The sequence below is a fragment of the Micromys minutus genome (genome assembly GCF_963924665.1).
Source record: "Micromys minutus genome assembly, chromosome: 1".
Taxonomy (NCBI): Eukaryota; Metazoa; Chordata; class Mammalia; order Rodentia; family Muridae; genus Micromys; species Micromys minutus.
In genome coordinates this window covers 52602245-52627481 of record NC_137969.1, presented here as the reverse complement: position 1 = coordinate 52627481, position 25237 = coordinate 52602245, and the positions used below count along the sequence as shown (strand labels likewise).

General features: G+C 38.4%; 1 protein-coding gene across 1 annotated transcript in view; it reads right to left on the bottom strand.

Moving 5' to 3' along the window:
- The window catches only part of PSME4 (proteasome activator subunit 4), a 118833-nt gene that overhangs the window by 9150 nt on the left and 84446 nt on the right, over positions 1–25237 (bottom strand). Inside the window, exons 34-43 of the mRNA XM_080929766.1 lie at positions 24942–25011; positions 23341–23466; positions 22711–22863; positions 20413–20517; positions 19433–19524; positions 18039–18170; positions 17467–17675; positions 15880–15965; positions 11413–11541; positions 4489–4644 (exon numbers count right to left, since the gene is read on the bottom strand). Coding sequence (XP_080785892.1) covers positions 4489–4644; positions 11413–11541; positions 15880–15965; positions 17467–17675; positions 18039–18170; positions 19433–19524; positions 20413–20517; positions 22711–22863; positions 23341–23466; positions 24942–25011 — 1258 coding nt within the window. The remainder of the gene's footprint in view (positions 1–4488; positions 4645–11412; positions 11542–15879; positions 15966–17466; positions 17676–18038; positions 18171–19432; positions 19525–20412; positions 20518–22710; positions 22864–23340; positions 23467–24941; positions 25012–25237) is intronic.

Here is a 25237-nt window from a genome sequence, read left to right as displayed (position 1 = left end):
GAAGCTGTTCCACCTGCTTCTGATGAGCCTGTCCTGCATGACGATTCAAGCAGAACTGAAATGGGAGATTCTGTCGGTGTTTCCAAAACCGATGCCCATTTGCCTTAATACAAAACTATTTTCTTGTTTGTTTGACACCATTAAAACTTTTGATGTACTATACTTGCCCTTAGACACAGAGATAGCAGGGTTAGGGGATTATAGAACTCTTGCCTTATCAAGTAATTTTTGACATGCTTTTGTGCAGAGAGACTGTTTCTGCTCTAGATGGTATGCAAACTCCGTACTCAACAATAACGTGACAAAGTGGTCATAGCACAAGCTCTTGCTGCACTCAAAATGGGCACCTCTCCTTCTGTTTGGCATAGTATGCTTTAAAAAAAGTGATGGGTCTGTGTATGGATAGCTCCTGCACCCTGAGCCTTCGAAGGCATTGCACCAGGAACGGGTATCCTACACATAGGCAGCCTTTGCACCCTGCAGGGCTTGTTTACATCGCACGCAGGAAGGTGCCTTACCCAAAATTATAAGATATGCTTTAGGAAAAGTGTTGGGTCTGTGTCTGGATAGCCCTTGTACCCTGAGCCTTTGAGGCATTGCACCAGGAATGGGTATCCTACATGTAGGCAGCCTTTGCACCCTGCAGGGCTTGTTCCCATTGCACGCAGGAAGGTGCCTTACCCAAAATTATTGCTGATCATGGTCTTGAACCCTAAAGGTCCAACAAGAGCCTGATGGTTGATCGGCCATGTTTTTGTTTAAGAGTAAAGGGGGAGATGTTAGGAGCCATTGGTGCCAATAGATGGCGCCAGCTTCCCACCTATAATTTAGCCAACAAAGCCTTTGCCCATCATAGTGCTCATATATCACAGTCACAGCCCGCTCTAGGGGCATGCTAATGAGCTACTGGAGGATGCACCAATCAGGTAGCAACACAAGTCTCTTAGGCATATATAAGCAGTGCATTTTTCTTCCACGTGGGAGTCCCCTGCTCAGAGTGCTGTACAATAAAGGTTGTTCGCAGAAGAATCTGGTTGTTGCACGCCGTTTCCTGCCGGCGGGAAGTGGGGCGCGAGACAGGGAGGGAAGGAGGGAGGGAGGGAGGGAGGGGGAGAGGGAGAGAGAGAGAGAGAGAAAACACGTGCATTTATGTTCTCAAATTGCACAGCAAACTCTCCTGAGGCCTGAAACTAGGTCATTCATACTCATGGTAACGGGGGAATCCAAAGAGGCTAATGCATGCAATATTCTTTAACTCTGTATGAGAGATCCCTACACATACTCATCTCTTGTCTCTGGATTTAAGATACAAAATTAATGCATATACAAGCTGGACTCTACTGGGTTTTCTGTTTGTTTTTTCCCCCTTCTTTTGTTTGTTTAAGGCAGGGCTTCATATAGCGCAAGATGACCTGCTGCCTTTGCCTCTTGCTGAGATTACAGGTATGTGCTACCATCCCTGTTTCTTCATTCTTAGTTCAAGACACTTGAACCTAAACAAAATATGACAGTTTAAATAAATGCCATGGTCTGTTTACTACATGTTCTAAAACTTACTCTGTCTATCTGCCTGTCTGTGAATGAATGAGAGAGATGGGTGGGGGGAAGGTATGTGATTTGGAGACTACTGATTAAGGTCAAGTCTTCTGCTCCTTCACTCCTTTGAAACTATCAGTCTAACCTGGGAGTAGGCTGGTGACCATCAAATACAAGTGATTTTCCTGTCTTTACCTGCCTGGCTTATGTGGGTGCTAGAGATTTGAACTCAAGCCTTCATGCTTGCCCAGTAAATGGACTTTTTCCACTGAGTTATATTCTCAGCCCTAAATAGTCTATTTATGATCTATGGGAATGAAGATAGTAAGTGTAGTCAAAAATAAAACACTTCTATATGTGGGTATTGTAGTCAGTTCTCTCATAGATGTGGGTTTTAGGACTAAACTTAGGATGTCAGGCTTAGCAGTAAGTTCCTTTATTTGCTAAGCCATTTCCTGGTCCAGGACAGCAATTTTCTTTCTTCTTTCCTTCTGTTTTTGTTGTTGTTTGTTTTTGAGATAGGGTCTCACTATGTAGCCTTGAGCTTACAGAAATTGCTTGTTTCCAGAGTAAAGTGCTAAGACTAAAGGCATACACCACCAGGCCCAGCTCTATGATAGCAAATTTTTGTCATGCATTATTGTTACAGATTGGATGTTAGATGTCCCTTCAAAGTTCAAATGTTAGAGGCTTATCCTCCATATTGGTGTTGCCTGGAAGTGGTAGAGCTGAAGAGGTTGAACACATGACCTCAGATGAAGCAGTAGAGAAAGTTTCTTTTCTGTCTCCTCCATTTTTTTGGACAGAAGATGAATGGTTTTGTACTACCACATATTCTTACCAGCATATGCTGCTTTACCAAATGTCTACAAGAAACCAGGGTAATCTTTTCTCTTGCTATCTTCAGGTATTGTTATAGTCAAAGAAAGATGATTAATACTCTAAAACTGGGGCTTGGAAATGTTATTTTTGAATTTCCACCTTTCCATTTTTATTCCTTTAGTTTCTAAGAAGCATAAGAAATAAAAGTATTTTCACTAAATTTGTTATAAGCAGTCTGTCAGTACCCTTGGGTCTGGATAAAAGTTGCTTGGTGAACATAGAAAAGCTTACCAGGCTTATTAGGGAAGAGGAGAAACCACCATTCCACTTTTAAGTTTTTAGTACTTAGAAACAGATACATAAATACAGAAAGTTATCTACTACAAACAAGTTTTAAAGTCTGTAAAGTAAGTAATATTTCAATAAAAATTTGTATATTTTTTTTGCCCAAGGTCAATTATAGTCTATGGATGTACCATTCTAAATGTGCCCAATCTCACTTGCCCAGGTCAATTGTATATTCTTATTTATTTATTTCAGTCTGCTTTTCTTATATTGGGTTAACCGAGTTAAAGATTATCTTTTGGTGTGAAATATAACTAAAACCTTTATATTAGTAGAGGTAAGGGTAAGGGTCATATTTTGAATTTACTGGATAAGAGTGTATTCTGTGCTCTTGTATATACCTTCATGTACATTCCAACTAGTCTCTTAAGCACCTTACATTCTGTCTTAAGTGTGGGAAGGTACTCTATAAGCTACCAAAGGAGAAACACCAACCCAGCCAAAAAACCTTTGACCTACAATCTGTCCTACCTGCAAGACATGGTAGGGCAATGGTAGCACAAAAGTGGGTGTAAACAACCAATGTCTGATTTGACTTAAGGCCCACTCTATGAGATGGAACCCATACTCAACACTGTTTGGGTGACCAAGAACCAGAGAGTAGATAACTCAGAGACCTAGGGTAAAACCAAACAAACACTATTGGTCAAAACAAACAAATAAACAATCAACAAAATGACTCCTAATTATGTTCTGCTATGCTCATAGATCATTACTAAGTCATCACCAGAGAAGCCTCTTACAGCAGATGCATCCTACAGATGTAGAGACCCACAGCTAGCCAGTACTCAGAGAGAGGGAGAGAGGGAGAGAGGGAGAGAGGGGGTGGGGAGAGACAAAGACAGAGACAAGGAGAGAGGGAGGTTAGGGGGTGGTGAGACAGATCTTATAACACACAGCCCTAAATGGGATGTCTTCATCAAATCCCTCCCTTCAGAACTTAGAAAATTCCACTGAAGAGGAGGTGGCAAGAGTGTAAGAGTCAGAAGAGATGGAGGACCTCAAGAGAAAAGACCTCTGAAGCAACTAATCAAGGCTCATATGAGCTCACAGACACTGAAGCAGTAAGCACAAAATATACGAGAGTCACCAACAGGTCCTGTACATTTATGTTATAGTTATTAGCTTAGGATTTTTATGTAACTCTTGAATATGTGAACTAGTTGGTCTCTGATTTTTTGTGCCTGCTCTTGCAACTCTTTCTTTTGTGGTTTTTCTTGTTCAGACTTCATGTGATGGTTTTGTTTTGTCTTATTATGTTTGACTGTTATCTCTTAGCAGCCCGTTCTTTCCTAATGGGACAGAAAGGGAATTGATCCAGAGGGGAGAAGAAGTGAGGAGGAAATGGGAAGAGTAAAGGGCAGGAAAACCATAATTAATCTGAGAAAATAATCTATTTTCAATTAAAAGTAAAAAAAAAAAAAAAAAAAAAAAAAAAGAAAAGAAAAAGAGTAATTACAACTTTCTATTTTATAGGAAAGAAAACCCAGGTTTACAAGTGATGTGCTAAGCAGCTGTGAAAGACACATCAAGAACACATCCAATAGTTTTTATCTGTACTACAGCAAATCATGATTATTCACACAGATAGGTATACTAAAATTAAATTAAATAATGTTTAAATACTAAAAGTAAATTAAACAATGTTTAAATAAAACACATCTCATAAATTGTACTCTGTAGTAAAGGCTAGACATGAACTTATGGAAATGCTCCTGCCTCAACCTTATAATCACACATTTTTAAAGGTAATTGAATTTCCACTTGTTCTAACTTAAATTTTACCTCTAACTGTTCATCCTCCAAAAGACATATAATCAGCCATCTGATGTCTTTAACTGCATCTTCATCGTTTAGGAAAATAAAGAGGTTATAAAATACCATGGTCTGGAGGTAGGTCAGCACTGTGTATCTTGCATGCCAAGAACTGCTTCTTGCTGTCTGGAAAGAGAAATGAGTATATATGATGACAAAACTGACAAGAAAGTGAGATGACAATGACACTACATACAAGCAAAACAATATTTAAACTTAACTCTATTCTCACAGGAATAGCTGAAATAAGCTTTACCTTCGATTTCCTTCTAAGCAATGAAAAGCATGGTCAAGTTCCCAAGGCACCAGAATGCCTCAGTATTCTAGTGGGAATGAAAGATACTGGTAAAAGTCAAAATATTCTCTTGGAAGAGAAGTAGTCATAATTAAGACAACTGAATCCTCCAAGTATCACACGTTATTTTATCTTACTTCCGATAATAGTAGGTAGGGCATGAAAAACAAAGAATATGAACTATTAATGTCGAGTAAGGATTGGTTCCTCCCATCACACCTGCACCACTACTGCAGCAGAGCCTCTTGCAGGCAGACCACTGTTATAGGTTTCAGGGTTTGAGTGGGTGGTACTGATGATTACTTTCCTCCTTTGGTAGTGACCATGAACATAGTCAGTAGGTTTGAAGCTTTTAGTTAAAAAATGGATCTATTTCTCGATGTCTGCTGACAGAAGTGGGTCTTTGGCAAGAGTCCCTTGCCATGAGATTGTGGATATGAGCCAAGAGCTTTGGCAACAACCCATCATAACTTATGGTGAGGTGTCTATTCATCTTTTTGACCAACAACTTAATAAGTTGTAACCCATTCCTGGCACTGCAGGTTTTAACTGGTTGCACATTTAGCTGAGGGACTGTCTATCAATCCTCTATCATATATAGGGGAATCCATTTAAATAATTTACATAAGTGCAAATATTTTAGAAAGCTTCTACAATGATAGGTTTTCATATGGATTTTCAAAAGGCGTTTAGTTGCCTCTTCGCATAGTCCCTCTTTTACTTGACCCCCACATCCCCCTGCCAATGTAATCCTCCTAGTCTAGCTTTCCCTTTATCTCTTTATAGTACTACATCATATTTACTCTTCCCTGCCTAGTCATTTACCTAACTTCAGGAAACAGAGAAGACGGGCACAGGCCCTAAGGAAAAACCTACTATATTCTGTTAAAGGAACAGGAATAAGATGAACCTTAATGGCACAGCTATACCCATGGATCAGTGCACTGTGCACTGCTCAGTCCTTATCAGAACAGCTTCTTCTTGCAGGGGATCATGGACCCACAACCGGACAATGTGCAGAAAGTGAGTCTTTGGAGCACCAAGTCCTAACTGAGTTTTTTTAAAAATTATTATTATGTTTTTATTTTAAACATCAAACTTTTGTCCCCAGGGCTCAGGAATTTATACAGAAGAGGTGGAAAGATTTTAAGAGAGAGAGGTGGAAAATGGTTCCAATGAAATGGAGTCTTCTAGACACTAGAGTTGATGCACATATGAACTCAGAAAGAATGCTGTGACAGCATGCACAGGACACGCAGATGCTAACACCAGACCAAGTCCCACGGACTCACCCCTAACCAAGATGCTATTGACAGTTAGCTGGGAAAAAGAAAAACAGTTTTCCCTAATAGAGTGTCAAGAGAAATTGGCTAACACAAAATGGAGAACTTTTGGGGGTAGGAAGGTATTTGTTTCAATCTTAGTTTGGTAAGTGTTGTGTCTGTAATAATTTTTGGTTTTTGTTTTGTGGGAGAGAGGGATGTGAAATTGGGTGGGAAAGATATGGGAGGAGTTGGGGGAAAGGAATGAAAAAGAAAAAAACCAACAAAGCATATAAAAACAAGTGGCTAGCCCAGAGCCTGTTCACATGTATTTGAAAGGATGAACACACACACACACACACACACACACACACACACACACACACACACACACACACAAGCACACACAAAAAAAGGTCATTAATTTGAAAGAGATCAAGGAGGGTTGTTATATGGTCAAGTTTGCTGGGATAAAAGGAAGGGAAGAGAAAAATAGTTTAACTGTAATTTCAAAAATGAAAAGATATTTTAAAAAGGGGATCACTCCTCCATTTCTGGTGAGATTGCAAACTGGTAAACCACTCTGGAAGTCAATCTGGTGATTTCTTAGAAAATTGAAAATAGTTTTGCCTGAAGACTCAGCTATAGTGCTCAAAGGCATATGCCCAAAAGGTGTTCCACCATATCCCAAAGATACATGCTCTACTATGCTCAGGACAACCTTATTAGTAATAGTCAGAGAATGGAAACAGATGTCCCTCAACTGAAGAATTGATTCAGAAAATGTGGTTTATACAATGAAATACTATTCAGCTATTAAAAACCAAGGCATCATGAATTTTTCAGGCAAATAGATGAAACTAGAAAATATAATCCTGAGTGAGGTAACCTGTACTCAAAAGGACATGCATTACATATACTCACAGATAAGTAGATATCAGCCAAAGAGTATAGAATACCTATGATATAGCCCATAAGTTAAACAAGAAGGCCAAGGACAGCCCAAATGAGGATGCTTAAATACCTCTTAAAGGGTGTACTGGCTGGTTTTGTGTCAACTTGACATAAGCTGTAGTTATCACAGAGAAAGGAGCCTCAGTTGAGAAAATGCCTCTATGAGATCTAGCTGTAAGGCATTTTCTCAACTAGTTATCAAGGGGGTGGGCCCAGCCCATTGTTGATGGTGCCATTCCTGGGCTGGTAGACCTGGGTTCTATAAGAAAGCAGGCTGAACAAGCCATGGGAAGCAAGCCAGTAAGCAACATCCCTCCATGGCCTCTGCATCAGCTCCTGCTTCCTGACCTGCTTGAGTTCCAGTCCTGACTTCCTCTGGTGATGAACATCGATATGGAAGTGTAAGCTGAATAAACCCTTTCCTCCCCAACTTGCTTCTTGGCCATGATATTTTGTGCAGGAATAGAAACCCTGACTAAGACAAATTAGTACAAGGAGTGGGGTGTTCCTGTGACAACCTGACCATGTTTTGGGGAGGACTGTGGAAGGACATTGGAACTTTGAGCTAGAAGAGCCACTGGAATATTAAGAGCTCTGTGGGATGTTCAGTTGGAGTTTGGAAGATAATGTTGAGAACGGTGCAGAAGATGGAGGCCTGGCTTGTGAAATTTCAGAGGGAAGAATAAAGAAAGACTCTTTGATAAGGGCTATTGCTGTTTTGGTTGTGAAGATTCTGTGGTTTTGGTTAGCTGAGGCTGAAGAATCAGTTGTGATTAATAAGATACCAAAACTACTAAAGCAAAACCTTTGCATTGGTGGGACTATTGGTGCTGGTCAGCTGGAACTGGGAGATTGGTGGTTATTAAGAAAAGACCAGCATCATTGAGGTGAAGCCTTCTAGGAACTCTTTTCAGAGAGCACAAAGAGGATGTATTCCAGAGATAGCTAAGATTGTACCTCGTGCTGTGACTGGACTTGGTAATGTATAAGAGTCACTCAGGTGATACTGGTTTTGAAGGCATGAAGGGGTCATGGAGAGCAGCTGAGGTTCTGCATGTGAGAGGCCATGGAAGGCCATTGGTGAAGGTACATCCTCAGTGACAATTAGTGCTCCAGGACTGACAGTAGTGTTTTGGAGATGCCAGGACCATGAGATGACCCCCAAGAACAGCAGCAGCAGTGGAGAACAGGCAGCTGGAGCCTAGAAGTCAAAGTGTGTGCTACAAAGGGCAGAGTTGGAGAAGTGACCCAAGTCCTTGGAGGGGCCCAGAAGTTTGTAAGTGGATTCCCAGACACTGGATGGTTAGAGATTGATTTTGCTTTGACTGTGACTCTGCCCTGATATCTTTCCCTCTTGAAGGGAGAAGAGGAGCCCACAGTTTAGAGACTGAATTGTAAAAAGACCTTGATTTTTAAAAGAGACTGAATATTTTTAAGGTATTGCAATTTTAAAATGTAAGAATTGGTAAAGGCTTTGGGACTCTTAAGGTTATCTAGATCTTGAGGATGAACAAGAAAGTAAGAGTTGAAGCTTAATATTGATTTGTTTGTAGGTCAAGTTGACAAGGTGTCAATTGTACTGGCTGGTTTTCTTTCAACTTGACACAAGCTGGAGTCATCACAGAGAAAGGAGCCTCATTTGAGGAAATGCCTCCATGAGATCTAGCTGTAAGGCATTTTCTCAACTAGTGATCAAGAGGGGAGGGCCCAACCTATTGTGGGTGGTGCTATCCCTGAGCTGGTAGACCTGGGTTCTATAAGAAAGCAGGCTGAGCAAGCCATGGGGAGCAAGCCAGTAAGCAACATCCCTCCATGGACTCTGCATAAGCTCCTGCTTCCTGACCTGCTTGAGTTCCAGTCCTGACTTCCTCTGGTGATAAACATCGATATGATATGGAAGTGTAAGCTGATTAATAAACCTCTTGCTCCCCCCCCCAAAAAAATGCTAGTTAACTTTAATATTTATATAACACGGGGTGAAATATAATTTTAAAAAAGATTTATTTATTTATTTTATGTATGTAAGTACACTGTAGCTATCTTCAGACACACCAGGGGAGGCCATCGGATCCCCATTATTGATGGTTGTGAGCCACCATGTGGTTGCTGGGATTTGAACTCAGGACCTCTGGAAGAGCAGTCAGTGCTCTTAACCTCTGAGCCATTTCTCCAGCCCCGGAATTAAAAAATTAAGTAAAGAGACAACACCTTTTTTTTTTTTTTAAATACAATGGCATTCTAGGCAGTAAGGATCTATACTAGACTTTCATGACAACTGGAACTGTATTTATTGCTTTACTGCCTGTCATCAGGTGGAAAAACAGTTCCAACTTCTTGAGAAAACTGATTAAATGAGTCTCCAGATGTCATACAACTGAGTAAAATACAAGTTAATAATGCAATAAAATTTGAATTCATGTCTGTCTGCCTTCAAACCCAAGATCTGCAGAATCAGCTCAAGAGCAAATGGGTACAAAAGGAGGTGCCAATGCAGTCTGTACAAGCAGACATTACTTCTCTACTGACAGCCTCACAGTTCTCAGCACCCCTCCCAACCAGGAAGAAGTATTCTTCCTCATCTGATTCAGTCTCTAGTCAATACAACTGCTAGTCTCTCACTTGGAAACAAGGTAGAAATAAGAAGCTGTGGTGAGTCATTATTGTTTTCTAACACATTCTACTCAACAATTAAAAATAGAATGATTAAATCCCATGCCTAATTTTAGATTGCTGGGAAATATTTTTCAGTGAAAAGTGCAAGAACAGCCCTACTTTTTCTGTAGTGTGTGCCTGGCTCTGTTGTGACTGTACTGAGCTGCAGTCTGAGCGTCTGGACCACTGTAAGTCTCTGTCACAGACCAGGAAGGAAAATGACAGACCAGAATGAGAGCTCTTTCTTCATTAACACTCAGTATTAATACAGTTTAACACTTATTCTCTTGAACTTGCCAAAATTCCAAAAAGTTTGTTGCAGGATATTTGATCATACTCTAAACCCTGGGATTGTGTTGTTCAATGGGAAAACTTGTTTCTTTTTTTTTTTTTTTTTTGCACACATCTTTAATCCATCTGGCTGGCTGGAATACATACACACCCTTAGCACACACCTTTAATTCCAAACAATGAAGGTAAAGTTAGTTTGTAGAAGGAAGCTTTTTTTTTTTTTTTTTTTTTTGGTAATCGATGTTTAACTGAGTGGCAGACAAAGTAACAAATCAGAGAAAGATTTGACAGAATAGGATATGCCCAACTTTCATAAAAACACACAGGAAAAAGAAGTGACGAAATAGATAGCAGCACAAAGAGGCAGCTTTATTGGGACAGTTTTTACAGAGACAGTTTGTAGAGAGAGAAAACAAGCTAGACACAGATGAAGAAAGAATGAGACAGAAAAATGAGAAGCAAGATTAGGACAGATTGCTCAACTTATTATGAGGCCAAACACAGAAATACAGGAGAAGCCAGATTTAATTAGTCAGGTTGGAGAGGAGTTTTGAGCCAGAACAGCTGAGCTGAATCAGCCATGCAGAGATCAGAATGAGGAAGGCGCGAACTTATTCAGTATTAAGTCTCAGAGGCTGAAAACATTCTAGGCCTAGATTGCACAGTGGCTAGAAGTTTCCAAGACAAGGTCTAAGTTAACAGATGTAGTAAACCTCTGAGATGACTATTATATCAGGTGAATAAAAGCTACTTTTCCAGAATTTGGCAACTGAACCATGTATAAACCAAGGCCTGGTTTTGGTTGCTGTTGTTTCTCAGTTGTTGTTTTTGTTTAGCATATATATTAAATGAAAACTTGAACAAACTTCAGAGGCTTGGTATGATTTCTGTCTTAGTTAGCATTTTATTGCTGTGAACAGACATCATGACCAAGGCAAGTCTTATAAATGACAACATTTAATTGGTTCAGAAGTTCAGTCCATTATCATCAAGGTGAGAGCATGGCAGCATCCAGGCAGGCAGAGCCAAGAGATCTACTTCTTCATCTAAAGGAAGCCAGGAACAGACTGAGAATCCTCAGGCAACTGGGAGGAGTGTCTCCAAGCCCAGCCCTGGAGTGACATACTTCCTCTAACAAGGCCACGCCTTCTAATAGTGCCACTCCCTGGGCCAAGCATATGCAAACCATCACAATACCACGAGTTTGAAACCGAATGCAGGTGGATTTTTGTGAGTTACAAGCTAGCCTGCTCTACCTGGTAAATTCTGGGCCAGTTAGGGATACATACTGACCCTATCTCAAAAGAAAAAAAAAAGGCACAAAAGTCAGGTGTTGTATGTTGTGGTAAATATTTAAAAAGATGTCTACAGTTGGTTGTGAAATACTCAGTGACACAGCAAGCAAGACAGAGGCTGTAAATACTGTGGCCATGCACTGACCTGGCTTAGCACCTGAAGTATCAAAGGCACTTGCTGAGGGTAGAGCAACCCCTGAGACATTAGTGACAGACAGAGCTTTGCATCTCTTTTCAGTTCATCATAACTGTTGTCATTTTCCACTGGAGCAATCTACAAAAGAGAGCAGAAATAAATAGTTACCACATCCTATGTGACAGAAATCCCAACACCTAGGATCTCAGCATCTAAACTGTCTCAAAATGAAAACTTAAAACAAAAATCACATTTTTACTTTTAACAACTTCTATGGAAAATCGTGAATACACACACACACACACACACACACACACACACACACACACATACAATGAACACCTTATAAGCCAATCACTTCTTAAACAATGACAAACTCATGGATAATCCTGTTTCATTTTTGCTTCCTGCTGTCCCCTTTTATCAACTAAAATATCTGTACAAGCCCCATAGATATTATATTCCGTTATGCCATCTTAAAAATATGTAATCTAGAATGATACCACTATACATGAAACATCGTTACAGTCACAATAAAAAATACTTGACAGTAGCTAGTACTCAACCCCAGTACTCAGGTCTCTGAGTCTGAAGAGAGCCTGGTCTACTCAGTAAATTCCAGGCCAACCAGTGATACATGGTGAGACTCTGTCTCAAGTAAAAAACAGCAAAATAACCACAAAAAAACTATCGTGCTTAGACTTCCCCCACGGCAGCACTGGCACAGCATCACAGCAGATATTCTGGGCTTGCCCAACATCATAATAACCATAAGATGCTGTGTTTCTAAATCTCTGAAAATTCCTTGCTATTCCACTTTACAAATTTATAGTTGTTTTAAAGTTACATTATTTGGCTGACTGAGTATGTGTGTATGCATGCGTGCAGGCTGTGGAGGTCAGAGGACAAATTTTTGCAGGAATTAACTTTCTATTCCACTATATGAGTTTTTTTTTAATATATATTTATTTTATTTATGAGTCCACTGTAGCTGTCTTCAGATACATCAGAAGAGGGCATTGGATCCCATTTCAGATGGTTGTGAGCTACCATGTGGTTGCTGGGAATTGAACTCAGGACCTCTGGAAGGGCAGTTAGTTGCTCTGAACCACTGAGCAATCTCTCCAGCCCCACCATGTAAGTTTTAAACTCAGGTCATTAGGCTGGGTGCTAAGCCATCTTACCAGCCTCACTACTTAAAATCTTTAATGGTAAAATTTATAAAGAGGGGCTGAAGATATTGCTCAGTGGTTAAGAGGACTTGCTGCTCTTACAGAAGACCCAGGTTTGATTCCCAGCATCCACAATGCAGTTGTTTGTAACTCCAGGTCCAGGGCATTCAACATCCTTCTTTTCCTGGCCTTTATGGGCACAAGTCATACATATATACATGCAGACAAAAATATACATTAAAAAATAGACTTATTCAGCCAGACAATGGTGGTATATATATATATACCTTTAATCCCAGTACTCAAGAACAAAAGTAAATATCTGTGAGTTCAAAGCCAGCTTGGTTTACAGTGTGAGTTCTGTGACTGCCAGAACCACAATTACAAAAAACCCCTTGTTTTGGAGGTGTGGGGGAAGTGTGTGAAATAGGTGTAATTAAGAGATTATCATAGATAGGGCTGGAGAGATGGCTCACTGGTTAAGAGCACCAGCTGTTCTTCCAGAGGTCCTGAGTTCAATTTCCAGCAACCACGTGGTGGCTCACAATGATTTGTAATGGGATCTGATGTCCTCTTCTGGTGTGTCTGAGAACAGAAACAGTGTACTCATACATAAAATAAGTAAAGACTGCTATACTAATGAAACAGTTCTGTTTTTCTTTCAGTGTATAAAACATGAATCTGTACAGGTGATACAATGACACAGAATTATGTAGTATGTATACAGATCACTGTCAGGTTCCTAATTTTGATATTATACTATAGTTGTATAATATGTTTAGTGTTAGATAAAATGGAGTGAAAAGTACTATAAAATTTTATTAATTTACTTTGTAACTTCCTGTGAATCCTTAATTAATAATAAATGATTAACCTTAATAAGGTTTTGAGAATAAAAATGAAAAAAATTCATAAAAATCAGGTGATGATTTGATTTTTTTCACCTAACATGTAAAAGACATAAATTAATGCATATAAATATGTGCTCATCAATGCCAATATCCATTCCTGCTACTGTAAATACACCAAATTCCTTTTTGAGCATCACCTTCTCTTACATTTTGGAGGCCTGTCAATCAAGAGATCCTAGTTTCAAGAGAGGTAAAGATCAGTGCTTGCTCAGTGTAACCTTGGTTTTGGGCATGTGGATCATGAAGAGATCCAAGGGAGCAATGCCCAGGAGTATAATCCTATTCTTTTCTGTAATCTAGAACCTTGAAGTTATAGTTCCTACTCAGCTCTTCAATTTTTACTTTGTTGTGTAAACCACCTGGATATTTTCTGGCAATATTAATTTACTAGTTTTGTTTTACCAATCAGTAGATTTCTAGTGATTGAAATTAAAGAACTGTAATCAAATGGAAAACTATGGTGGACAGGTAGAAGGTGGCTAAGAGCACTGGTAGCTCTCCTAGAGAATCTGGATTAGGTTCCCATCACCCATGCAGCAAGCAGCCCACAACTGTCTGCAGCTCCAGTTCCAAGGGATCTTACACCCTTTTTTGAACTTTAAACGCAATGTGCGCTTACATATATGCACACAAAACACTCATACCCATAAACACTTTTTAAAAATTAAAAAGTGGAAGACTCTATGTTCTAGTATCAGGATGGTATTAATTGCTGTAAGAGCAGATAAATAGAAAAAGTATGCTAATTTTTGAGACAAGAATTCACTCTGCAGCACAATCTGGCTTTGAACTAGATCCTTCCCTCAGTCTCTCAAATGCTGAGGATTCAAGGCATATACCAACATACCTAACCTTAAGAACTTCTTGATTTTGATGGGTATGAAACTGCTTTATAAGGGTTCACTTATGTTAAAATTGTGTGTGTGTGCATGTGCAGGTCAGAGGACAACAACTTACAGATATCTATTCTCTCCTTCCATTATATTAATTAATTTCAGGTTTTCAAGATTAAAAGCAGGTACCTTTACCACTGAGCCACTGTGGTAGCTCAAGGGTTAACAGTTCAAATAAAAATGTTAATGTACCATATCTGGTAATTTATTTATTTATTTTAAAGATTTATTTATTTTATATATATAAGTACACTGTAGCTGTCTTCAGACACACCAGAAGAGGGGCATCAGATGTCATTACAGATGGTTGTGAGCCACCATGTGGTTGCTGGGATTTGAACTCAGGACCTCTGGAAGAATAGTCAGTGCTCTTAACCTCTGAGCCATCTCTCCAGCCCCTATTCCTGCCTCTTACTGTCTACCTAGTAAACATTTGTAATAATAATGATAATAATAATAATAATAAGTCAAAGCTACTATACAGTAAATAGTTTATTAAATTATAATAGCTACATAAAGAATACTACAACAAGAGAAATTGTTATATTAAATTCTCATTGTCCCTTTTAATCATTCATATGTTCTCTAAAGTAAAACTAGCTAATGGTCAAAAAATGCTTGGTCTACAAGCCAGTAATCTCAACATTTAGGAGTTGAAGACAGGTTTAGCAGTTCAAGGTCACCTTCTGCTACACAAGTCTGAAGCTAGCCTGGGCTACATAGGATCCTATATAAAAAAGAGAAGAAAAAAAGACCTTTTGTTTATCTCTTGTGCTCTCACACTGTGGTGGTCTGAATAAAATGCCCCACCTAGACTCATATATTTGAATGCTTGGTTCTCAGAGAGTGGTACTACTTAGGGTTAGGTGGTACGGGCTTATGGCGGAAACATATTACTAAGGATAGGTTTTGAGGTCTCAGAAGCCCAAGCCAGGCCCAGTGGCTCTCTCTCCTTCCTGCAGACCCAGAAGTAGAACTCTCAGCTATTGTGTATGCCACTATGCTGTCATGCTCCCTACCATGAGAATAACAGACTAAACTTCTGAAACTATAGGTAAACCCCAATGCTTTCTTTTATAAGAGCTGCCATGATCACGGTGTCTCTTCACAGCAATATATCATTAAGACAATTGTTTTTTATATATGTATATATAAATGTTAACAGTAATTATATACTATATGTAAATCTGCATACATATTTTCAACATTAAGTACTATCACCAAAGAATTTTCTGTGACAACCTATCTTGAGATGAAATCAAAATTCCACCAATGCATAAAAATATAGAAAATATGTTTCCCTATCTTGAATGATATGGATTGCTTTAAGAGTGACTTAGGAAAATATCAGGATCAAAAAAATATGCAAACTTTTAGATTTTGAGATAGGAACTCACTCTGTAGTTCCAACACATCAACCGCTGAATGATGGTTCTGAATGATGGTTCTGAATGATGGCCAGAGGGAAAATATTTTTTTTATTTCAACTTACAGACTTACCTTAAAGAACAAAGGCAGAAGCTGAAGCTGCTCTTTGACTGCTGTAGAAAAAGATCTTCCCGCACTTGCCATAAGCCATTTCAATACTATTTGGAAATAAACACACAGAATCAGGCAAGCTATTAAGTTAGGGAGCATGGAGAATGATGCAATTCCAATGTCCCCAACAGCTACAGTCTCTCAAGTCAGACTAATTCATTAGCAGTTTAATAGCACCCACAGCAATCAAGTAATTGAGGGTACTAAGGGAAGGGGGAAAAAACCCTATGAATTATGAATAGCCCACCAAAAACTTTTAATATATTTCAAACTAGCCAAGAATTCTGAGACAGCTAAATTAATCACAGAGTAGCTTAGAGTTATAAAAGCTATCACTTGGTGATTTTAAAAACTTACTACAAATCCAAAGAAATCAGCAGTGCAGCACTGATATGAAGGCATGCACACAAACCAATAGAATACAGTAAAATGCAGAAATAAACCCCCACAATGTGTGCTGATCAGGAGCACCCAAGCAATGTAATGGGAAACAGTTTCCAACAAGCAGTGCTGGGTAAAGTCACTGTCCACATTCTAAGCAATAAAGCTAGATTCTAACTTTATAGTCATATTCAAAGTAACCCAAGGTGGACTAAGGACTTAAATATGAGCCCAAGTGTATTTTAGGAAGATTAAAAGAAAAAAACAAAAACAAAAACTCAAGTCAGACAGAAATAACAGCAAATATGGCACCAATGAGGCAGAGGCCCAACAGAGAAAGATCCTGTCTGGAAAAAAAAAAAAATCAAAACAAAACAAAACCAAGAAACAATAATAACAAAACCAATATTTGGAAAATAGGGAAGGGAATAGGAAAGAGAGGAGAGAACATATATTCACAGCAGAAAATATTTATAAGTTATTTACTCAATAATGCAATAATAGCCAGAACACATAAACAGCTATAATCACAATCAACAAGATACATGACTTAAAAAAACTGAGGGGCTGGAGAGATGATTCAGATGTTAAGACTGAGTTCACCTCCTAGCCACCTCATGGTGGCTCACAACCATATGTAATGGGAACCAATGATGCCTTCTGGTGTGTCTGAAGACAGCTACAGTGTACTATTATACATTAAATAAATAAATACATCTTTTAAAAAATGGAGAGAAATCAAGTATGACGGCACACTGAGGAAACAGAGGGAGAGAATTTCTATGAGTACAAAACCATACCTGGCTCCAAGATAGCCAGGACCACATAGAGAAACATTGTCTCAAAGGGGGAAAAAAATCTCCAGAGAAAGTAGACAAATGATCAATTAAGTACACAAGAAGATGGTAAACATCATTTGTCAACAGTTAAACACAAGTCAAAAAAAAAAAAGTCAATTACTTTTCAAACCCATGGCTATTTGGTGAGACAATATCTCAAAACCCAACCAACCAAACACACAAAAAAACCTAAACCCAAACTAACAGGAAAAATTAAAATCAGAAAACACATCATAAGAAAAATTGTATGTGTGTTGGGAAAACCACCCAAATGAACTAAAAAGAGCTCTGTTTTCAAGTGAATTTCTACCAATTTTTAAAGACTCACTGGTTTTTAAGAGTTTAATGCCCTGAGTTCGTTCATCTTCTTCACCAATGCCATTTTCTTCCATAACATGGTTCTGAATTTCTTCATCCACATCTGTGAGAGGTTTCAGTTTTTCTAGGACTCGAGCAGTAAACTCAGGGATACAAGGAGATGTTGTTGGAGCAGTATTTGGCAAAGAAACATCTATCATGAATATGTAGGTCAGCACACTGTTAAATAAAATAAAGAATAGGGAGTCTGACATGAAAATTAAAACTGAGGTTCAAAAGTTACAGCTCAGCCAAACCAAATTTTCAAAAGATAACCCCCAGAGAGGGTCTCTGATTGCTCCCAGTGCAAGACATGCCATATCATTCTGAGGGGCAACCCTGTAGTGTGATGGCTGCTCATTTGTGGCTTCTGAGTACAGTGGCTCTAATTTATATTCAATGTCTTATTTTTCAGAACATAATGAACAACACATGAGAAAGACAACACCACACTTAGTGGGAATATGACCAGCATGTGCCGTTTGTATTAAAACTTACTACAAAGACTCAAGACTCCAAACCAAAAAGAAAAACTACACATACCTCCCTATTCTTTCTCTGACATTTTTGTAAACCTGGGTGAGTTTCGGTTCCAGGTACTTCAGAAGTCTGTGCAGTAGTTCAGGAACTCTCCATTCTTGCTGGGCAAGGCCGCCTTGTAGCACATAGAGTCGGCTACAAATAAAGGACAGAGACATTGTGTTACACACTGCTTTTCTATGCCGAGAGTATAAATAATGCCTGTATTCCATTTCAATGTTTTCCTGCTTTCTCTTAGATCACCACAAATAGCTTCTTCTTACTAAATATACCATCTACAATTCAAAATACTAACATCTTGAAGAGTGCCTTCCACATCCCTTTTTCTATCTTTTTTATAATTTTATCCACTTTTTACATTTACTACATTAAAGATGTTTAAATCTATTTTTAGTGGTACTATATTTACTACTAGTAAGTTTTTGAAAAGAATATCCACTGACCTGTCTTTTAAACATTTATTTATTTAGTATGTGTGCATGTGGAGTAGGACTGGGGGCACATGGAAGCTGTAGTATGAGGGAGAAGGTCAGATAACAAGTCTGTTTTCTTTTCAACCTTGAGAGTTCCAAAAACCAAACTTAGCTTATCAAGCTTGGTACAAGTACCTTTACCAGCTCAGCCATCTCACTAGCCCCACTGTAGGCCTTCTTTTGTATGTGTGCCAGTCTATGTATGTCTCCTTCTACCATGTGGCCACCATGTGGGTTCCAGGGATTACACTCCAGTTGTCACGCTTATAGGCAAAAATCTGTATTGCTGAGCCACTGCAGTGGTAGCTGACTTAATGTTTTGAGAATACTAATTTAAGTGTTCTCACTAATGAACATTCCTTTACTATAATTTTTAATAGCTCCTGCTTTTCTCCACCGTCACAAACTGCCAAATACACTCTCCTTTACATCTGACTTGTTTCTGTGGTGATACAGAGCATACTTGACCACTAAACTATATCCTAAGCCCTCTTCTTTGGGGTTTTGGTAAAAGAAAATATGAACAATAAAATTATGACAAAGAAGTCAGTATATCCCCTCAAAAGTTGTGGCAGCACAGAAGGCTGGGTGAGTTATGTGGAACTGGTACACTGCTTGCAAAATGAAGGCACCACAGCCTCCAAAAGAAATTCATCCTTTAATTTAGCACTTGCATTATTCACTTCCTGTCTTTCTTTTGCTTTGGTTTGGTTAATTTTGGAACTTGTGCATGCTGGATAATCCTGGTTTGCCTGGAATTCGGTACATAGCCCAGGCTGACCTAAAACTCATAATCTTCCTCTCTAAGCCCCCTACTGCAGAAACTACAAGTGTGTACCACCATGTCTAGTTAAGTCATTTCCATTTATTCATTAGTTAATATAAAACCTTTGATGTGACTATACAGGTTTTCTTTTTGCTTACCATGCATCTACAAAGGACCCCCCTTCACCACTCAATGGTGACTCCAAGAGCAGCTCAAAAAGCCAATGTAGCTTCCGGGGATCTCTGCTTTCCTGTGTTGAAAATATAAAGTATAAGAAAATGGCTGCATCTAGAGAATATCATCCTGAGTGAGATAACCCAGTCACAAAAGAACAGACATAATATGCAGTCACTGATATTGGGATGCTAACCCCAGAGGCTTGCACTCCCCCAGAAACAACTCACAGACTGTATGAAGTCCAAGATATAAAGAAAACAAAACAACAAAAATAATATATTTACAAAACAAGAAGACTTTGACTATTTCCATGTTGCATTTTGTTTTGCATGTACTTTACGCTCATTGTAACTATTAGGTTTTCAATGCATACTGTCAAGCCCTTGAAAAAATCAAGTACTGACTAAAAAATATATTCACATAGTTTTATGTAAAAATTATTTTAATATCTGAAAAAATAGTACTGACAAAAATGTATAATTTTAAGCAAAAAATGTTTAAAATCTGTACATTTATCTTTGCTTTGTAAAATAAAGTCGTTTAAAAAAAAAAGAAAATATAAAGGAATAAATTAGGCAAAAGACATAACTCTGTACCTCTATCAGACCCAGTTATATTACAAGTAAGTATGCAAAAGGTAAGCCAAACTAAACTGAGGAGTCAAATACAAATTTAGTTATCATTACTTATATTAAAAGGAAGAAAACTGTTAACAAAATGAACAACTTAAACAAAAGCACATGAGCAATGAACATTCTGGGTATTAACAACACGTATAGCTATGACATGGCCTTTACTATGTGTAAACACTCAAAGGCTGCTATGAAAGCTCAAAAGCACCACCTTCAATCATGTACAAAAATGCAAGGCAGGAACCAACTGTCAAGATCAAAGGGGACACAGGACTTGATACATTTTGAAAGCAATGTCACCAGGGGAAACAAGCAGAAAGAGTGCTTACACAGGATGTAGCTATACAGGTTCCCCAGTCACTGTATGTCTCCACTGTCATGTTAGATAGTGCTGTTCTCAGCAGCGGGCACAGGAGCTCCCAAAGCTTCTCTACCTTTTCAAAGTAAAACACAGGAAAGTTAGTGGCATACTTCATTCTGAAAACAGCTCCTCCTATAAATATACACAAATAGGACAGGACATCTTAGACCACCCAAGTGTGAAAAATCTTACTATGTTATAATTCAAAGAATGTAGTATACAAAGTATATAGAATACAACTTCTTTCTCAGAATATCATTCAAAAGAGGAGAAACTTTGTATGGTTCCTTATAAAATATTTCCTACAGAGAGTTCTTTAAAAAAAAAAACAAAACAAAAACTAAAGCTATCACACTGGGCAAAAGGGAAACTTAAAAATTTTCATGCATATTGAGGTCACCATTGAAACCAAGTTGGACGCATGGGTGCTCCAAAAGGAAACAGGAATTCACTTTAGGTGAAATCTTCAATTGTGATAATCAAGAACTGAACATATTTGTGGCTTCAAAACTTCAATAAGCACACAAATCACCCTGTGATCTTGAAAAGACAAACTTTAATTAATCTCAAGGGAAAACTGAGACAATCCTTCTCTAACAACTTCAAACTTAATAACCACACTTCACAGCCATGTACTTTGGCTTTAAAAGGACAAATAAGAAGGTAGTATTTGGGCTACGAAGTAGCAGATATAGATTTTTTTTTTTAAACGTGTTTTTGTAAAGAGCTAATTCAATAGCAGGCCACTAACAGGAATGACAAGGATGTCATTGTGTATAAACCTCCATTTTGAGAGAAACATGGTTTCTAGGTTTTGTTTTTCTTAAGTTTTTATTTATTTTAAACCTGGGTGTCATAGTATACACATCTTTAGTTCTAGCACTCAGGAGGCAGAGTCCAGCAGATCTCTATGAGTTTGAACACAGCTTGGTATACCAGACCAAGAGCTACATAGTAAGGCCTTGTTTTAAAACAAACAATAACAAAACAACAGCAAAAAGATTTTATTTTTTTAACACTATCTACAGGCACATGGAATTAAATTGTATACAGATCCCAGAAGAGGGCACTGGATCCCCTAGAGCAGGCAAATGTGAGCTGCCCAATGTGGGTGTTAAGTACTGAACTGGGTACTTGAACGGTATTCATTCTTAACTACTCTGCCATATTTCCAGCTTCTTCTTCTCCTTTTTAATTTAAATCTGATATACCTTAACTCTTTTCCCTGAACTGAATGTTACCTATAGACCACGAAAAATTATTGTTTGTGTTAAGACCTGCTCCTCTTAACACACCTGTAGCCATTTTTGTATTCAGTCTCCATTTTGCTCATAAGGTAAAATTAAGTTCAGGTTCTCAGACTCTACTTCCTAGAAGTAATTATCCAGAGCTGACACTATACTATAGAATGTTATTATAAGCCAAAGTTATGGCTGAATCACGTGTACCCTGTTGTCTCAACGTTCTGAAGTCCCGTTCCCCACCTGTCCTCCACCCGCCTTACCTCACTCAGGACCAATCAGATTACAGGTTAGCTGATGATACTTTGTCTAGTTAGACAAAAATGTTCTACCACTTCACGGCTTGCCTTTGAACTTTAACACCTGGTTTACCCTATAAAAAGCCTGGTGACACAATTAGGATTTTCCTTCCTGTGGTCTTGGACGTTTAGTATTATGGTATGCGTTCAATACTATTTTTGGTTAAATGACATTGATGTACATATGGTTTGTGTGGCAATTCCCAGACATCAATGGTTTTCATTTCTTTTCTCCTTAAAAACGAAACAAAAATGAAACAAAAAACAAACAAACAAACAAAAACCAAACCCAAAACCAGAAACAAAAAACAAACAAACAGTATCTCCTGTATCCCTCGCTAACCTCACACTTGCTATATATAAAAGGTGACTTTCACCTTCTAGTCTTCTTGCTCTACACCTCCAGAATGCTGGGAATTTAAGCCCATGTCAATAAGTCTGAAGACCTAACAGAGGGCTTTTGCATAAACAGCCTATCAATTAAACCGTATCACCAAGCTCCATTTTTGGCACATCTTACGGAGTTGAGCCTGTCATTTTTCAGGAAGCAATATCAAATGTGATGTGGATTGCTACCTTGTTTTCTTTCCTTCAGACAAGATCTCATATAGCACAGGCTGGCCCTGCCACTGCCTTTAAAGTCCTGTTATTACATGAGTCCTGGATAAATGACCAACAAAACCCCAAGACAAACAAACAAAACCCTCCAATTATTGATCACATCACCTTCTCAAATGTCCAATGCTTAGAACCTCTGATTAAACCAGCTATAATTTCTGCAACACATCTCTGCGTACTTTCATGAGAATCTGCAACCAAACGTTCTAAATGGGGCTTCAGAACAGGCAGAAAAGCATCATCAAAATTTCTAAATATACCCTATAAAAAAAAAGACAAAGTTAATTCAGTATTATCTTTGTTTTTTTTTTTTTTTTAAAGATTTATTTATTTTATGTATGGAGAACAATGTAACTGTCTTTAGACCCACCAGAAGGGGGCATCAGATCCCATTACAGATGGTTGTGAGCCACCATGGTTGCTGGGAACTGAGCTCAGAACTTCTAGAAGAGTAGCCAGTGCTCTTAACCACTGAGTCATCTCTTCAGCTCACAAATTGATATAAAAATACATTTTTTTTGTTTCTAGTGATAATACCATCAATAATTTAAAAGGTTGCCTTAAAAAAAAAGCCACAGCAATATGAACTATGTAATTTCAGTACCACTTTAGATTAAGGCAGACAATAGGTAAATTCAAGTTTACTTATAAGCCCATAAACTGGTAATCACTAAATTTTAAGAAAAGGGTACACCTTTTTTATAAAATTAAAAAAAAAAAAAAAAAAAGCATAATTACCTTAAAGAGGCAGAAACGCCGGGGACTAAACTTATCTCTTCCTTTTCTGTCTTCTAAAGATAGAAATGTGATTAACTGTTCAACAAACGTAGGGTCAGAAAAACGATCATATATAATCTGTTCTGCCTATAAAGTTGAAAAAAAAAACAATAATCAAGGTTTGAAAACCTACTTAAGAGTACAACACTCATAAGTACAGTTTTGTTCTAGAGGATTTAATACCCACAGAAACCACAAGTACTTTCTGTAACCAAACTAGTAAATGCAACTAGACACAAAACTAAAATGCCATCCTAAAAATCTTTAAGTTTTTCCCTTTACGTCCCCAGATTCAGATGTCATTTTTCATAACATGAATTAAAACCAAAAAAATGTTCTGTTTAGTAGTGAGGGATAACACTTTTGCTAGCTGTGTGCAATTTGTAAAAACCTTCTAACAGTAAACCAAATTCTAGCAAACCATTTCCATCTCTGTATAACACCAACCTTCAAAGAAAGGTTGGTGAGAATCAAGACATTTAAACATGAACTTGAAAAAAACTTAGTCCCCCACTCATTAATTAATTTATTCACCTTACATTCCCAATCAAAGCCCTCCCTCCTCTAGGCCCCCAGCCTCTTCTGGGTACCAACCCACCCTGGAACATCAAGTCATTGCAGGACTAGGCACATCATCTCCCACTGAGGCTGGACAAGGCAGCCCAGTTAGGGAAACAGGTAGGCAACAGTCAGAGACAGCCCTGTTCCAGTTGTTGGGGGACCTGCATGAAGACCAGGCTGCACGTCTGTTACATACGTGCAGGTCTATCCAGTGTATGTTCTCTCGTTGGTGGTTAAGTCTCTGGGAGCTCCAAGGGTCCAGGTTGGTTGACTTGTAGGTCTTCTTGTAGAGTCCCAACCCAACTTGGCTTTTTAAAGCTAATTAACTTTGACAAATGATGATGAAGTATATTCAATGAAGAAGAAATTTTTGTATCATTTTTTGTGGACTTTTTTTCCTTTCCTTTTGTTTAAATGATTAGGGACAGTCTTGTTCTACAGTTCAGACTGGCCTTGAACTCATGCCAGTCTTCCCTTAAAAGCCTTGAGTGCAGAAGTTACACTCATTCTCTACCATACCTGACTTAACTAAAAATATTTGTCTTTAAAATCTAGTTATCTGCACTGGGGAGATGGCTCAGTGGTAAGAATGGCACTGTTCTTCCCGAAGGCCTGAATTTGTTCCCATCACCCAATGCAGATAGCTCGTGACCATCTACACCCACATGCACACACCCATATACAGATACACATGATTAAAAAACATTTAAAAAAACTTAAAAAAAATTAACACCTGTTTCCTAAGAAGCCATGGAAACCTAAATTGGCCATTATGTTTGCTCAAGAGCTTGGAATCATCCAGAAATAACACAAGTAGCTAGCAGTACTCAGTGGAATGTTGAATTCACTAGTAATGTAAGGGCAACCCTGGAAATGTTAATAGTGGTGTCAATTAGCACCTAGTGATGAAACAGTAGTATACATTTAAAAAAGACTTGACTAAGATAAAGCTAAATCAGCAGTCAAGATCCAATTAAAACCACAATGGAATGAATGCTTACCTCTGTCATATCGTCCCTGCTTCTGCCAAGTTTAGGCTGCTCTTCCACACCAGCATAAACAACCATATTCCTACACAATAAGAGTTTCATTTATAACATGAACAGAAGAAAATGATACAGCTTCAACAGTAAATGTTAGGAGGTATTTTTAACAACTTCTTATTAGAATAAAGTATAGGGATATGAGACAACAGCCTCTGCTTTAAAGTCTACAGATCTCCACGCCTTGGTAAGAAATTAAAGGACTCAAAGGCAAGAGAAAAGCTTCTGGTATAGACAAGTGTGTTATTACTAAC